The following is a 15656-nucleotide window of genomic DNA, read 5'->3' on the forward strand; positions in this document are numbered from 1 at the left end:
TGACGTCGAGGAAGGTTCTCCGGGATTCCGACGGGATGGGAAGAACCTCATAAACTCTTGGTTGCAGGAGAAGGAGAAGATGGGCGTTTCCGCTGCTTATGTCTGGAATAAAGATGATCTCATGGCTGTTGACATCCAGAACACCGATTATCTCATGGGTTAGTTAGGGAACGAGAGTTCTCTAAATGAGGGATCACCGATCATCGGTGACTTTCATTTTCAAGACTTTAGGATGATAATGGCTTAGGCGTGGGACTAATTGTTTCATACCAATACAAAGGCTTATCAGCAACATTTAGTAACTTGGTGAAAGGTACAATTGGACACAAGTATTCATGGTACACCTCGCTGAGGATATGCATCCTACCACACACTTACTACGTGGCAAGTAAAGAAACAGATTTTGATGGGAGAGATGGCACAGGTGGTGGATAGGGGCTACACACAAAAACTCGGCGTGCAGTTAGGGTGTGACGGAGTGCGATCCTCAGGGTGAAGTGTACCAGGAATTCCTGTGTTCGACTGTACTTTCTGTCTATTCGTGTAGGTTAGTTACAATGATAATCCTATGGATTTGACCTAAAAAAGACGGGATGCCTCCAGTAGGTCAGTACCTCAAATATCTTAAGGAATCAGATGATTGATCAAAGATATTTTATTTGCTTTCATTAGAAAATTCTTACATTTTAACTTGGATTATTGTTCAGAAGCTTAAAAAAATCTCGAATTTCAGTTTTGAGTAAAAATGAGTCACAATGAGACCACAGAAGTTTGTAAAAAGAAAAAAAGATAAATATACGATTACTTTTATGTAAGTTAGATTCCTCACGATACCAAATGGTTGCTGGATTTACCGGAATTATCTCCGTTTATAAAATCCAGGGTCATTTAAGTAAATAGATTAGTAGTCAAGTAAATTTCAGTTCTCAAAAATACCTTTAGTTTAACAGAGAACAAAAATTCATAATTGATGACTAGCTTTTAATTATCTTTATCCCTTGTAGGGGTTCAGATTATGAGGGTAAATATAACAATAATTTATTTAACCTTAGCCTTTTCCTCTATCTTTTCTTTATACAAATATGAATATATATATTTAAATAATTATCATCATCTCCTCCTACGCCTATTGACGCAAAGGGCCTGGGTTAGATTTCGCCAGTCGTCTCTATCTTGAACTTTTAAATCAATACTTTTCCATTCATCATCTAGTTCACGCTTCATAGACCTCTGCCATGTAGTCCTGGGTCTTCCATAAATATATACATATACGTACACATATATATATACATATATATACATACATACATATGTATATATACACACACATATATACATACATATATATATATATATATATATATATATATATATATATATATATATACATACATATGTATATACACATATATATATATAAATATATATATGTATATATATATATATATATATATATATATATATATATATATATATATATATACACGCACGTATGTATGCATGCATATATTGTTTTCTTCTATTAGGTCTCTTTGCCCATTCACACATGGACCTCGTCCTTGATAGGGACGAGACTCAAGATCCAACATTACCAGAAATGACCAAAGTTGCCATTGAAATGTTATCGAAGGATCCTAATGGATATTTCCTCCTGGTCGAAGGTAAGAAGAAATTGTGTGTTTTTTAGTTGGTGATAATATTTCGTTATGAGATATTTTAAGGAAAAATCCATTTGTAAGAAAGGGGGAAGGTGGATATTATTATTATTTTTATTACTGGTTAAGCTACAACTCCTGTTGGAAAGGTAGGCTGTTTCAAGCCCCAATGCTCTAACTTGAGGTAATAGCCCGTCGAGGAAAGGAAATAAGGAAATAAATACGCTATATATGAGAAGTAATCAATACATATAAAAAAATAAAGATCAATAACATGTCATTACATGAGATGTGGTGTCACGGTATTGTACTAAGCAATTACATACATGTTTTGTATACAAACTTTGCTGTAGCCATGTGAAATACACTTCTTGGTATACGTAATGCTTGTATTTTTAAGCTATATTTTCTTTAAGGATGGCATAAATAATTTGTTTTTCAACTGTTGTTCCTTCTGTGGTTTGATTTGCTTGTTCAACGTTTAATTTGTTGATTATTTATCAATAGGATTTTCACGTTTCTTTCTGCTTTTATAATTACAAATAGCATTAATGAAAGTCCAAGCTGTTTTGGTCGATCCGTACTCTGTTAAAAATTTGCCATAAAAAACGGTATAAATCCTGGAATTAATGTTGCCAGGCATTTACCGTTTTAAAAACAGATATATTGACGTAAAGGCGTGATATTACGGTCACCAACCCGTAAAAAATAATAATAAAGTAGGGTAAAATTACGGTAGCCTTTATTTTACTAAAATGCGCCTGAGAACTATATTTTTTTTTTACGGAGAATTTCAGATTGAAATTTTTGTTTTTTTACAATGTATACGTATGGGCATATCTCGAATAAGAATAATGTTATTCTAATTAGCAAAGATATCTGCTTCTAAGATTTCAGAGAACCACCGGGCATTCAATGAAAATTGTGCTGTTAATTTCTGTCCGGAAATAATGTCCTGCTATGAAGAGTTTAGAACGTGTGCTATATGAATAAAGTAAATGTTTTTGGATAGTAAATAACTATTGAGAAATGTTCTAACCTGGATTGAAATTGGTTAAATGGAAAATCTATTCTGAGTTTGGGATAATGTTGGTATACTTTGGTTATGGTCTGCTTTTAATGCAATGCATGGGCACAAATAATAATAATAATAATAATAATAATAATAATAATAATAATAATAATAATAATAATAATAATAATAATAATAATCGTTTATTTACCATTAATACATCTATGTTAAAAGTAGTCTAAAGCATCAGGTAAAAGGATTCAGATTTCAAAACTAAGAAAATGAATAAATAAAATGTCAGAAAAAAACCTTCAAGCATATAATTAGGGCTCTTAAAAACATTGAGAATGCATGAGTGACACAAACACCCAAGTTAGCAAAGACAAGTCTTTACCTTACTGTTGAAAGATATTTGAAGGCCTCTTCAAATCACACTTACCATCAAAAATGTAAAACTTAGAAAATATAACGTCTCACTTGAAGCAAGAAAGATAATGCAGCAATTAACGTGCACTTTAGATCAACAAAGACAAGTGGAACTTCAGGAGTTCAAACTTGCAGCGAATGTTTTTATGTTGAACAGGTTGACACCAGTCTCTCTTCATAGTTCATATATGGCAAATCTATTTCAAAGTTGTTACTGATCTTAGAATATTTAATATTCTTTATTCATTACTTCTCATGTAGTCTATTTATTCTTATTTCCTTTCCTTACTGGGCTATTTTTTCCTATTAGAGCCCTTGGGTTTGTAGCATCCTGCTTTTCTAACTACGGTTGTAATTTACCTAATAGTAGAAGTAGTAGTGGTAGTAGTAATAATAATAATAATAATAATAATAATAATAATAATAATAATAATAATAATAATAATAATAATAATTGAATCTAAGTTAGCACAACGAAGCGAACTAAACCACAGCAAACAATTACAGGTGGAAGAATCGACCACATGCATCACGACAACATGGCCCACAAGTCATTGTACGAAGCCCTGGATCTGGAGGAGGCCGTCTCTATGGCTCTCTCCATGACGGATCCCGAGGAAACCATAGTCATCGTCACCGCCGATCATGCTCACACGCTCAATATCAATGGATACGCAGAGAGGAACGAGAATATTTTCGGTAAATAATGAATTGATACGTTTTTGTCTACATGTTTTTTTTTTATGGCTCCAGGCCAGTATTAAAATGGAGGTTTTGGTGTCGAATATATGACCCTGAAATGGACCCTGAAATAAAAATGTTTAATGATCGCCCCTGAAAAAAAGGGTTGATTGAAGGTTCTTGAAATAAAAAAAAGTGTCTAATGAATGTTCTTGAAATAAAAGAGTGACGAATGAATGTTCTTAGAATAAAAAGTGTCGAATGAACGTTCTTAAAAAAAAAGAAAAAAAAAAACGTTGACTGAACGTTCGTGAAATAAAAAAGTCTCTGATGAACATCCCTGAAATAGAAATACGTCGAACAAACATCCCTAAAAAAAGTGAGGAATGAACTTTCTTGATATAAAACAAGTGCAGAATGAATATCCATGAAATAAAAAGAAAAAGTCGAATGAACGTCCCTAAAATGAAAAGTGTTGAATAAACAGTCCTAAAAAGAAAATTGGTGAATGAATGTTCCTGAAATTAAAAACTACTGGATGAACGTCCCTGAAATAAAAAAAAAGTGTTGAATGAATGATACCGAGATAAAAAATGTCGAATAAATGCTCTTGAAATAAAGTGTTGAATGAATGATACCGAAATACAAAATGTCGAATAAACGCTCTTGGAATAAAGTGTTGAATGAATGATACCGAGATAAAAAAATGTCGAATAAACGTTCCTGAAATAAAGTGTTGAATGAATGATACCGAGATAAAAAAATGTCGAATAAACGTTCCTGAAATAAAGTGTTGAATGAATGATACCGAGATAAAAAAATGTCGAATAAACGTTCCTGGAATAAAGTGTTGAATGAATGATACCGAGATAAAAAATGTCGAATAAACGCTCTTGAAATAAAGTGTTGAATGAATGATACCGAGATAAAAAAAATGTTGAATAAACGTTCCTGAAATAAAGTGTTGAATGAATGATACCGAGATAAAAAAATGTCGAATAAACGTTCCTGAAATAAAGTGTTGAATGAATGATACCGAGATAAAAAAATGTCGAATAAACGTTCCTGGAATAAAGTGTTGAATGAATGATACCGAGATAAAAAATGCCGAATAAACGCTCTTGAAATAAAGTGTTGAATGAATGATACCGAGATAAAAAAATGTTGAATAAACGTTCCTGAAATAAAGTGTTGAATGAATGATACTGAAATACAAAATGTCGAATAAACGCTCTTGAAATAAAGTGTTGAATGAATGATACCAAGATAAAAAATGTCGAATAAACGCTCCTGAAATAAAGTGTTGAATGAATACAGAGATAAAAAATGTCGAATAAACGCTCTTGAAATAAAGTGTTGAATGAATGATACCAAGATAAAAAAAATGTTGAATAAACGTTCCTGAAATAAAGTGTTGAATGAATGATACCGAGATAAAAAAAATGTCGAATAAACGTTCCTGAAATAAAGTGTTGAATGAATGATACTGAAATACAAAATGTCGAATAAACGCTCTTGAAATAAAGTGTTGAATGAATGATACCAAGATAAAAAAAATGTTGAATAAACGTTCCTAAAATAAAGTGTTGAATGAATGATACCGAGATAAAAAATGTCGAATAAACGTTCCTGAAATAAAGTGTTGAATGAATGATACTGAAATACAAAATGTCGAATAAACGCTCTTGAAATAAAGTGTTGAATGAATGATACCAAGATAAAAAAAATGTTGAATAAACGTTCCTGAAATAAAGTGTTGAATGAATGATACCGAGATAAAAAATTTCGAGAAAACGTTCCTGAAATAAAGTGTTGAATAAATGTTACCGAGATAAAAAATGTCGAATAAACGTTCCTGAAATAAAGTGTTGAATGAATGATACCGAGATAAAAAATGTCGAATAAACGTTCCTGAAATAAAGTGTTGAATGAATGATACCGAGATAAAAAATGTCGAATAAACGTTCCTGAAAGAAAGTGTTGAATGAATGATACCGAAATATAAAATGTCGAATAAACGCTCTTGAAATAAAGTGTTGAATGAATGATACCGAGATAAAAAAAATGTCGAATAAACGCTCCTGAAATAAAGTGTTGAATGAATGATACCGAGATAAAAAAATGTCGAATAAACGTTCCTGAAATAAAGTGTTGAATGAATGATACCGAGATAAAAAATGTCGAATAAACGTTCCTGAAATAAAGTGTTGAATGAATGATACCGAAATATAAAATGTCGAATAAACGTTCCTGAAATAAAGTGTTGAATGAATGATACCGAGATAAAAAATGTCGAATAAACGTTCCTGAAATAAAGTGTTGAATGAATGATACCGAGATAAAAAATGTCGAATAAACGCTCCTGAAATAAAGTGTTGAATGAATACCGAGATAAAAAATTTTGAATAAACGTTCCTTAAATAAAGTGTTGAATGAATACCGAGATAAAAAAAATGTTGAGTAAACATTCCTGAAATAAAGTGTTGAATGAATGATCCCGAGATAAAAAATGTCGAATAAACGCTCCTGAAATAAAGTGTTGAATGAATGATACCGAGATAAAAAATGTCGAATACACGTTCCTGAAATAAAGTGTTGAATGAATGATACCGAGATAAAAAATGTCGAATAAACGTTCATGAAAGAAAGTGTTGAATGAATGATACCGAAATACAAAATGTCGAATAAACGCTCTTGAAATAAAGTGTTGAATGAATGATACCGAGATAAAAAATGTCAAATAAACGCTCCTGAAATAAAGTGTTGAATTAATACCGAGATAAAAAAAATGTCGAATAAACGTTCCTGAAGTAAAGTGTTGAATGAATGATACCGAGATAAAAAATGTCGAATAAACGCTCCTGAAATAAAGTGTTGAATGAATGATACCGAGATAAAAAAAATGTCGAATAAACGTTCCTGAAGTAAAGTGTTGAATGAATGATACCGAGATAAAAAATGTCGAATAAACGTTCATGAAAGAAAGTGTTGAATGAATGATACCGAAATACAAAATGTCGAATAAACGCTCTTGAAATAAAGTGTTGAATGAATGATACCGAGATAAAAAATGTCGAATAAACGCTCCTGAAATATAGTGTTGAATGAATACAGAGATAAAAAATGTCGAATAAACGTTCCTGCAATAAAGTGTTGAATTAATACCGAGATAAAAAAAATGTCGAATAAACGTTCCTGAAATAAAGTGTTGAATGAATGATACCGAGATAAAAAATGTCGAATAAACGCTCCTGAAATAAAGTGTTGAATGAATACAGAGATAAAAAATGTCGAATAAACGTTCCTGAAATAAAGTGTTGAATTAATACCGAGATAAAAAAAATGTCGAATAAACGTTCCTGAAGTAAAGTGTTGAATGAATGATACCGAGATAAAAAATGTCGAATAAACGCTCCTGAAATAAAGTGTTGAATGAATGATACCGAGATAAAAAATATCGAATAAACGTTCCTGAAATAAAGTGTTGAATGAATGATACCGAGATAAAAAAAATCGAATAAACGTTCCTGAAAGAAAGTGTTGAATGAATGATACCGAAATACAAAATGTCGAATAAACGCTTTTGAAATAAAGTGTTGAATGAATGATACAGAGATAAAAAAAATGTCGAATAAACGTTCCTGAAATAAAGTGTTGAATGAATGATACCGAGATAAAAAATGTCGAATAAACGTTCTTTAAATAAAGTGTTGAATGAATGATACCGAGATAAAAAATGTCGAATAAACGTTCCTGAAATAAAGTGTTGAATGAATGATACCGAGATAAAAAATTTTGAATAAACGTTCCTGAAATAAAGTGTTGAATGAATGATACCGAGATAAAAAATGTCGAATAAACGTTCCTGAAATAAAATGTTGAATGAATGATACCGAGATAAAAAATGTTGAATAAACGTTCCTGAAATAAAGTGTTGAATGAATGATACCGAGATAAAAAATGTCGAATAAACGCTCCTGAAATAAAGTGTTGAATGAATACCGATATAAAAAATGTCGAATAAACGTTCCTGAAATAAAGTGTTGAATGAATACTGAGATAAAAAAATTTTTGAATAAACGTTCCTGAAATAAAGTGTTGAATGAATGATACCGAGATAAAAAATGTCGAATAAACGTTCTTTAAATAGTGTTGAATGAATGATACCGAGATAAAAAATGTCGAATAAACGTTCCTGAAATAAAGTGTTGAAAGAATGATACCGAGATAAAAAAGGTCGAATAAACGTTCCTGAAATAAAGTGTTGAATAAATGATACCGAGATAAAAAATGTCGAATAAACGTTCCTGAAATAAAGTGTTGAATGAAGGATACCGAGATAAAAAATGTCGAATAAACGTTTCTGAAATAAAGTGTTGAATAAATGATACCGAGATAAAAAATGTCGAATAAACGTTTCTGAAATAAAGTGTTGAATAAATGATACCGAGATAAAAAAATGTCGAATAAACGGTCCTGAAATAAAGTGTTGAAAGAATGATACCGAGATAAAAAATGTCGAATAAACGCTCCTGAAATAAAGTGTTAAATGAATGATACCGAGATAAAAAAAATGTCCAATAAACGTTCCTGAAATAAAGTGTTGAACGAACGTCTCTGAAATAAAAAAAAAACCTCTTATGAATATCACTGAAATAAAAGAAGGTGGCGATTGAACGTCCCTGAAATAAAAAAAAAATGTAGAATGAACGTCCTTGAAATAAAATAAAGTGTCAAATCAACGTTCCGGAAATGAAGTGTCGAATGAACGTCCTTGAAATAAAAATTGTCGAATGAAAACCCCTTGAATAAAAAAAAAGTGTCGAATGAGCCTCCCTGAAATAAAAAAAATTGTCTGATGAAAGTCGCTGAAATAGAAAATGTTGAATGAACCTCCCTGAGATAAAATAAGTGTCGCATGAACGTCCCAGAAATAAAAAAAAGAGTCGGATGAAAGTCGCTGAAATAAAAAAAAAAGAGCCAAAATTACGTTCTTGAAATAGAAATGTGTCGAATAAACATACATGAAAAAAGTGTCGAGTGAACGTTCCTGATATATCAAAAGTGCTGAATGAACGTCCCTGAAATAATAAAGCGTTGATATAACGTTCGGGAAATAAAGTGTCAATAGAACGTTCATATGAACATCTCTGAAATAACAAAGCATCAAATGAACGTCCTTGAAACAAAAAACTGTTGAATGATTGTCCTTGAAATAACAAAGTGTCAAATGAGTGATCTGGAAATAACAAAGTATCGATTGAATATCCCCGAAGTAACAGTGTCAAATGAACATGCTTGAAATAACAAGCGTTGAATGAACGTCACTGGATCAAAAAAGTGTCAAATGAACGTTCTTAAAATACAAAAGTGTCAAATGAACATTCTTAAAATAAAAAAGTGTCAAATGAACGTTTTTGAAAAAACAAAGCATTGGTTGAACATCCCTGAAATAACAGTGTCGAATGAACATGCTTGAAATAACAAGTGTTGAATGAATGTCTCTGGATAAAAAAAATTGTCAAATGAACGTTGAAATGAAAAAAAAGTGTCAAATGAACGTTCTTGAAATAACAAAGCATCGAATGAACATCCCTGAAATAACAGCGTCAAATGAACATGCTTTAAATAACAAGCGTTGAATGAAGGTCTCTGGATAAAAAATTGTCAAATGAACGTTCTTAAAATAAAAAAAGTGTCAAATGAACGTTCTTGAAATAACAAAGCATCGATTAAACATCCCTGAAATAACAGTGTCGAATGAAATTGCTCGAAATAACAAGCGTTGAATGAACGTCTCTGGATAAAAAAATTGTCAAGTGAACGTTCTTAAAATAAAAAAAGTGTCAAATGAACGTTCTTGAAAAACAAAGCATCGATTAAACATCCCTGAAATAACAGTGTCGAATGAACATGCTTGAAATACCAAGCATTGAATGAACGTCTCTGGATCAAAAAATTGTCAAATGAACGTTCTTAAAATAAAAAAGTGTCAAATGAACATTCTTGAAATAACAAAGCATTGATTAAACATCCCTGAAATAACAGTGTCGAATGAACATGCTTGAAATAACATGCGCTGAATGAACTTCTCTGGATCAAAAAATTGTCAAATGAACGTTCTTGAAAATAAAAAAGTGTCAAATGAACATTCTTGAAATAACAAAGCATCGATTAAACATCCCTGAAATACAGTGTCGAATGAACATGCTTGAAATAACAAACGTTGGATGAACATCTCTGGATCAAAGAATTGTTAAATGAACGTTCTTAAAATAAAAAAGTGTCAAATGAACATTCTTGAAATAACAAAGCATCGATTGAACATCCCTGAAATAACAGCGTCGAATGCACGTTTTTTAAATAAAGCGTCAGATCGACGTCACTGAGAAAACAGTGTTGATTGAACGTCTCTGAAATAAAGTGTCGCTTAAAGGTCCCTGAAATAACAATGCGTTGTCCCTGAAATAACAAAATGGAATTTTGAATAGTATTACTGGTTTTTCTTTTATTTGTCATAAATCTATGCAGTTTTGCTGGTCACAACTGATTAGTTCGTGAGTTATAAGTTCGCGCAGCGTTCTCTCACAGCTTGATAGATACCACAAATGAATACATTATTTTTCCGTCCTTATGATTTAGGGTTGGAGCTTCTTGGCATGACCGTTGGTCTACAACCTGATTCATCTGCCACGTAGGAGCAACGTCCCCATTCGACGTAAACATAAAGCTTTCAAGAAAATTGAAACAAAATTGAAAAAATCTTGATAGATTAAGGATAAATTAAGAGTATTTTCTCTGCATTACAAGATTATGGATGGAATTATATAAATCTGCTTATATTGTTCATTATAAAATCTTGAACACAGATACTAAAACGAATGGTTTTGTTTGTGTATACAAAGCATTTGTAAATTGCATAAATGAGCAGGCTATGCAGACGTGTTTGTATGGATAAATAATCACACACATACACAAACATACACATATATAACACACACTAACACACATACACACCTATACACACACACAGACACACACACACACACACACACACACACACATATATATATATATATATATATATATATATATATATATATATAATTTCTAGCTAAGCTACAACTCTAGTTGGAAAAGCAGGATGCTATAAGCCCAAGAACTCCAATAGAGGAAAAATTGCCCAGTGAGAAAATAAATAAACTAAAAAAGAAATAATGAACAATTAAATTGAAATATTTTGAGAACAGTAACAACATTAAAATAGATCTTTCATAAATAAACTATTACAAAGAGACTTATTTTAGCCTTTTCAGCATAAAAAACATTGCTGCAAGTTTGAACTTTTGAAGTTCTATCGATTCAACTACCTGATTAGGAAGATCATTCCACAACTTGTTCACAGCTGGAATAAAACTTCCAGAGTACTGTTGAGTATTGAACCTCATGATGGAGGAGGCCTGACTATTAGAATGATCTCCATGCCTAATATTACGAACAGGATGTAACTGTCTGGGAAGAACTGAATGTAAAGGATGATCAGAATTATGAAAAATCTTATGCAACATATATAACGAACTAATTGAACAATGGTGCTAGAGATTAATATCTAGATCAAGAATATATGTATATATATATATATATATATATATATATATATATATAAATATATATATATATATATATATATATATATATATAATTCATATATATACATATATTAAATACAAATATAAAAGACAAATATGCACACATACCTGTATACACACACACATATATATATATATATATATATATATATATATATATATATATATATATATATATGTATATATATATATATGTATGTATATATACACGTATGATTTCAATAATAATAATAATAATAATAATAATAATAATAATAATAATAATAATCAAAGATTCTCTTTACAGGCTATTCTGGAACCAGCGATATCGACGGCAAGAAGTTCACTGCCCTCAGCTATGGAAACGGCCCTGGCTTCCGTCTCACTCCTGACGGACGATATGAACCCACAGAGGCAGATATTGGTAGGTGTCGAACTCTTATTTATCTTGCTATTGGTTTATCCTTGTTGTTATTTATGTTTAGTCTTTTTGTTTCGCTTTGTACTTTTCATGTTTCTTCTGTTTGTCACTTTCTTCCATGTGGTCATTCACTTATGAGAGTTCATGGTATTCTTTAAATTTCCCATGCGATTCCTTGTTTTTTAAGCAACAACAACAACAACAACAACAATAATAATAGTATTAGAAATAACAACAACAACAAATACTACTACTACTATTAGTATCATTTTTACTTGCTAAGCAGCAACCTTAGTTGGAAAAGCAGGATGCTATAAACCCAGGGGCTCCAACAGGGAAAATAGCCCACTGAGGGATGGAAACAAGGAAAAATAAAATATTCTAAGATCAGTAACAACATTAAAATAAATATCTCCCATATAAACTATAAAAACTTTAACAAAATAGGAAGAAGAGAAATAAGACAGAATAGTGTGCCCGAGTGTACCCTCAAGCAAGAGATCTCTAACCCTAGGCAGTGGAAGACCATGGTACAGAGGCTATGTCACCACTCAAAACTAGAGAACAATGGTTTGATTTTGGAGTGGCCTTCTCTTCGAAGAGCTACTTACCATAGATAGAGTCTCTTCTACCCTTACTTGGAGGAAAGTGGCCACCAAACAATGACAGTGTAGTAGTTAACCCCTTGGGTGAAGAAGAAATGTTTGGTAATCTCATTGTTGTCAGGTGTATGAGGACAGATGAGAATATGTAAAGAATAGGCTAGGCTATTCTGTGTATATGTAGGTAAAGGGAAAATGAACCGTAACCAGAGAGAAGAATCTAATGTAGTACTTTCTGGCCAGTCAAAGGACCCAATAACTCTCTAGCGGTAGTACCTCAAGGGTTGGCTGATGCCCTGGCCAACCTACTATTGCTACCAATCTAACATGATCAAGGATCTCCATCTTAATGATAACAAGACGAATGTAACAAGCAAAACATGCTGAATGATTCAGAAAATAAATAGATAGTAACAAAAAATTCCATCTATAAACTGAATGGATTGAGAAGACAATGAAAATAGCTGACTAGAAAAATTGCAAGACCTTTATTTCAATATTTACATTAGCGCCTATTTCCATTTGTTCAGTTCTTTGATTTCAAGATTAGTTTTCATGATTTTATCAATATTCTGTATCATTCCATAACTTACTCATATATTGTGTTTCCTGAAGTATAATGAAACGCCATTTCCACGAGCCTAATAAATACAGTATACCCATGGAAAGGAGTACTATATGATAGCATAGGCTAACATATTAACATACTGTAGAGTAATTTTCTCTGAATTTCCTAACGCAAATGTAAGTAAAAAGAGTGATAAGTTTACAGGCAGATATGAATTGAATTGAATTTCAAGGCAGTGTGTGTGTGTCTGTGAGAGAGAGAGAGAGAGAGAGAGAGAGAGAGAGAGAGAGAGAGAGAGAGAGAGAGAGAGAGAGAGAGAGTAGCCTTCACTTTTCAACATATTCAGTGTCAATAATTTTACAAAATCATACATTCGATCTTTTACAAGGGTTAGCATACACACACACGCACACAAACACACACACACACACACATTGAGGGGTACGGATAACTTTTTACAGCAGTTAGTTTTCATTTACTGATTCTGGTCTTCCTCCTTCTTCCAGAGAACCCAGACTTTGCATACACGTCGGGGATCCCGAGGGACTCCTCCACCCACGATGGCACCGACGTTGGTATATGGGTGAATGGTCCGTTCGCCCATCTGTTCACGGGCGTCTACGAGGAGATCTACACCCCGCACGCCCTAGCCTACGCCGCCTGCGTAGGGCACGGCCGCAAATTCTGCGATGAGAAATGAATTTGTGATTGATAAAAAGTTTTCAGAGAACTCCTCCAACATTTCTGATTCCTACGTAGATTAAGATGCGATGATGAAGTGTTGTAGATGTGAGGTAGTTTTTTTTTTTTTAGGTTGTATCTTCAACAGATTTAATTATTTTTTAGTTTCTATTTCAAAAGTCTGGAATGTTTTCTTGGTTTCATGAGATCTTGAGTAATTTCTGGATTCTGTTTTTGGAAATATAAAGTTTTTAGATTGTACTGCATTCAGTAACTATTCAAAACTAATGACTTTTATGATTCATACGATGTGTACACTTTTTTTTCCCGAAGATTACAACTTAATCTTTTCAGAAAAAAAGTAATTTTAGATTCCAATAAAGTGCTAAAAGAAAGTTAATTTCAACTGATTAATTATATACCATTACATAACGCTTTCATGAAAACAATCCTAAATTTCCCAATGTTTTTCTTTTTTCTCCAGTAAGGATGTCCAAAATGTGTATACAAGCGAATAAGAAAAACGCTTTATTACTTTCTTTGTCATAAAGGGTAAAAACACATTACTATAAAGTATATAAGATATCCTTATCCACAAACTTTCATATAAAAGTACTAGGAAATGATTTCGCAAGTTTTACATGTCAATCCTAATCTTAATCTAAGAAGACCTTAGACCAATATATGCTTATATTGGTATCCTAGACCAGGTCTGAAGTCATATAAGCCAAACAAGAACATTCTATATGAGTTAATTAGATTCTGAATAATTCCCAGTTGAAATACTGTGAAATTCCTCATTATTTTCCTCAGACAGGTTATTCTGTCTTGTACTACATTTATCTTCAACAATGATTAAAAGGAATTATTAATGCAAGCATTTTCATTGTATTTAGCTTGCACTGGGATTTTTTTTTAAATGAAATGCATGAGAGTAAGGAAAGGAGAGAAGAACCACAAGTGTATTTTCATGTATCTTTTTTTTTTTTTTTTTTTAAACTCTGAATTGAAGGCCGTAGTGTATTTCCTTATTTCCTTTCCTCGCTTGGTTATTTTCCCCGTTGGAGCACTTGGGTTTATAGCATCCATCTAGGGTTGTAGCTCAGCAAGTAATAATAATAATAATAATAATTATAATACACTTTAGTGGTTATATAGCACCTTTCTTTTTTTATAACAAAATTTGCTGTGATGGCCTATTGGAATCATCGTTGCCTGGCATTCGGCTGGACGGGAGATCAAATTCCACTCAAACACGATAGTTTCTTGCAGTTCATGCAACCTTACCATCCTTGTGAGCTAAGGATGGGGAGTTTGGGGGGGAGCCTATAGGTATACTTGCTGAGTCATCAGTAGTCATTGCCTGGCCCTTCCTGGTCCTAGCTTGGATGGATAGGGAACTTGGGCGCTGATCATATCTATAAATGGTCAGTCTTCCAGGACATTGTCCTACTAACTAAGGAAATGTCACTGTCCCTTGCTTCCGACATCCATGAGCAACCTTTTAAACCTCTTAAGCAAAATAGAACTCTTTGAGAACTTTATACCTCATCATCATCATCTCCTCGTAAGCCTATAGACGCAAAGGGGCTCGGTTAGATTTCGCCAGTCGTTTCTATCTTGAGTTTTTAAATCAATACTTCTCCATATATCGTTATCTACTTCATGCATCATAGTCGTCTGCCATGTAGGCCTGGGTCTTCAAATTCTTGTAGTGCCTTGTGGAAGAGTTAATTACAGCCGTGGAGACTGGAAAGTCCCATACACATTATAAAACTATATTCAACCTGTATTATTGCTCTTGTACAGCAGACTTTAAGAGGTACCAGGAAACACCAACTGCTGAATGGGTAATTTTCTGTCTCAGGAATATAAAGAAAAATAAGGATGCGCCTGAAAAACTTCATTTCAAAATTGATCTTCATTACGTAAAAACACTCAAAATGAACTACAGTTATATATATATATATATATATATATAT

At 32.3% G+C, this 15656-nt stretch overlaps 1 protein-coding gene across 1 annotated transcript in view; it reads left to right on the forward strand.

The window, feature by feature from the left end:
- The window catches only part of LOC137631104 (alkaline phosphatase-like), a 38567-nt gene extending 24493 nt beyond the window's left edge, over positions 1 to 14074 (forward strand). The window contains exons 7-11 of the mRNA XM_068362747.1: positions 1 to 158; positions 1527 to 1661; positions 3601 to 3792; positions 11710 to 11826; positions 13500 to 14074. The exon at positions 1 to 158 is cut by the window's left edge and continues 47 nt beyond it. Of these exons, the coding sequence (XP_068218848.1) occupies positions 1 to 158; positions 1527 to 1661; positions 3601 to 3792; positions 11710 to 11826; positions 13500 to 13693 (796 nt within the window). The 3' untranslated portion in view covers positions 13694 to 14074. The remainder of the gene's footprint in view (positions 159 to 1526; positions 1662 to 3600; positions 3793 to 11709; positions 11827 to 13499) is intronic.
- Positions 14075 to 15656: the final 1582 nt, after the last annotated feature.

This window comes from Palaemon carinicauda, chromosome 39 (genome assembly GCF_036898095.1).
Source record: "Palaemon carinicauda isolate YSFRI2023 chromosome 39, ASM3689809v2, whole genome shotgun sequence".
In the NCBI taxonomy this organism is placed as follows: Eukaryota; Metazoa; Arthropoda; class Malacostraca; order Decapoda; family Palaemonidae; genus Palaemon; species Palaemon carinicauda.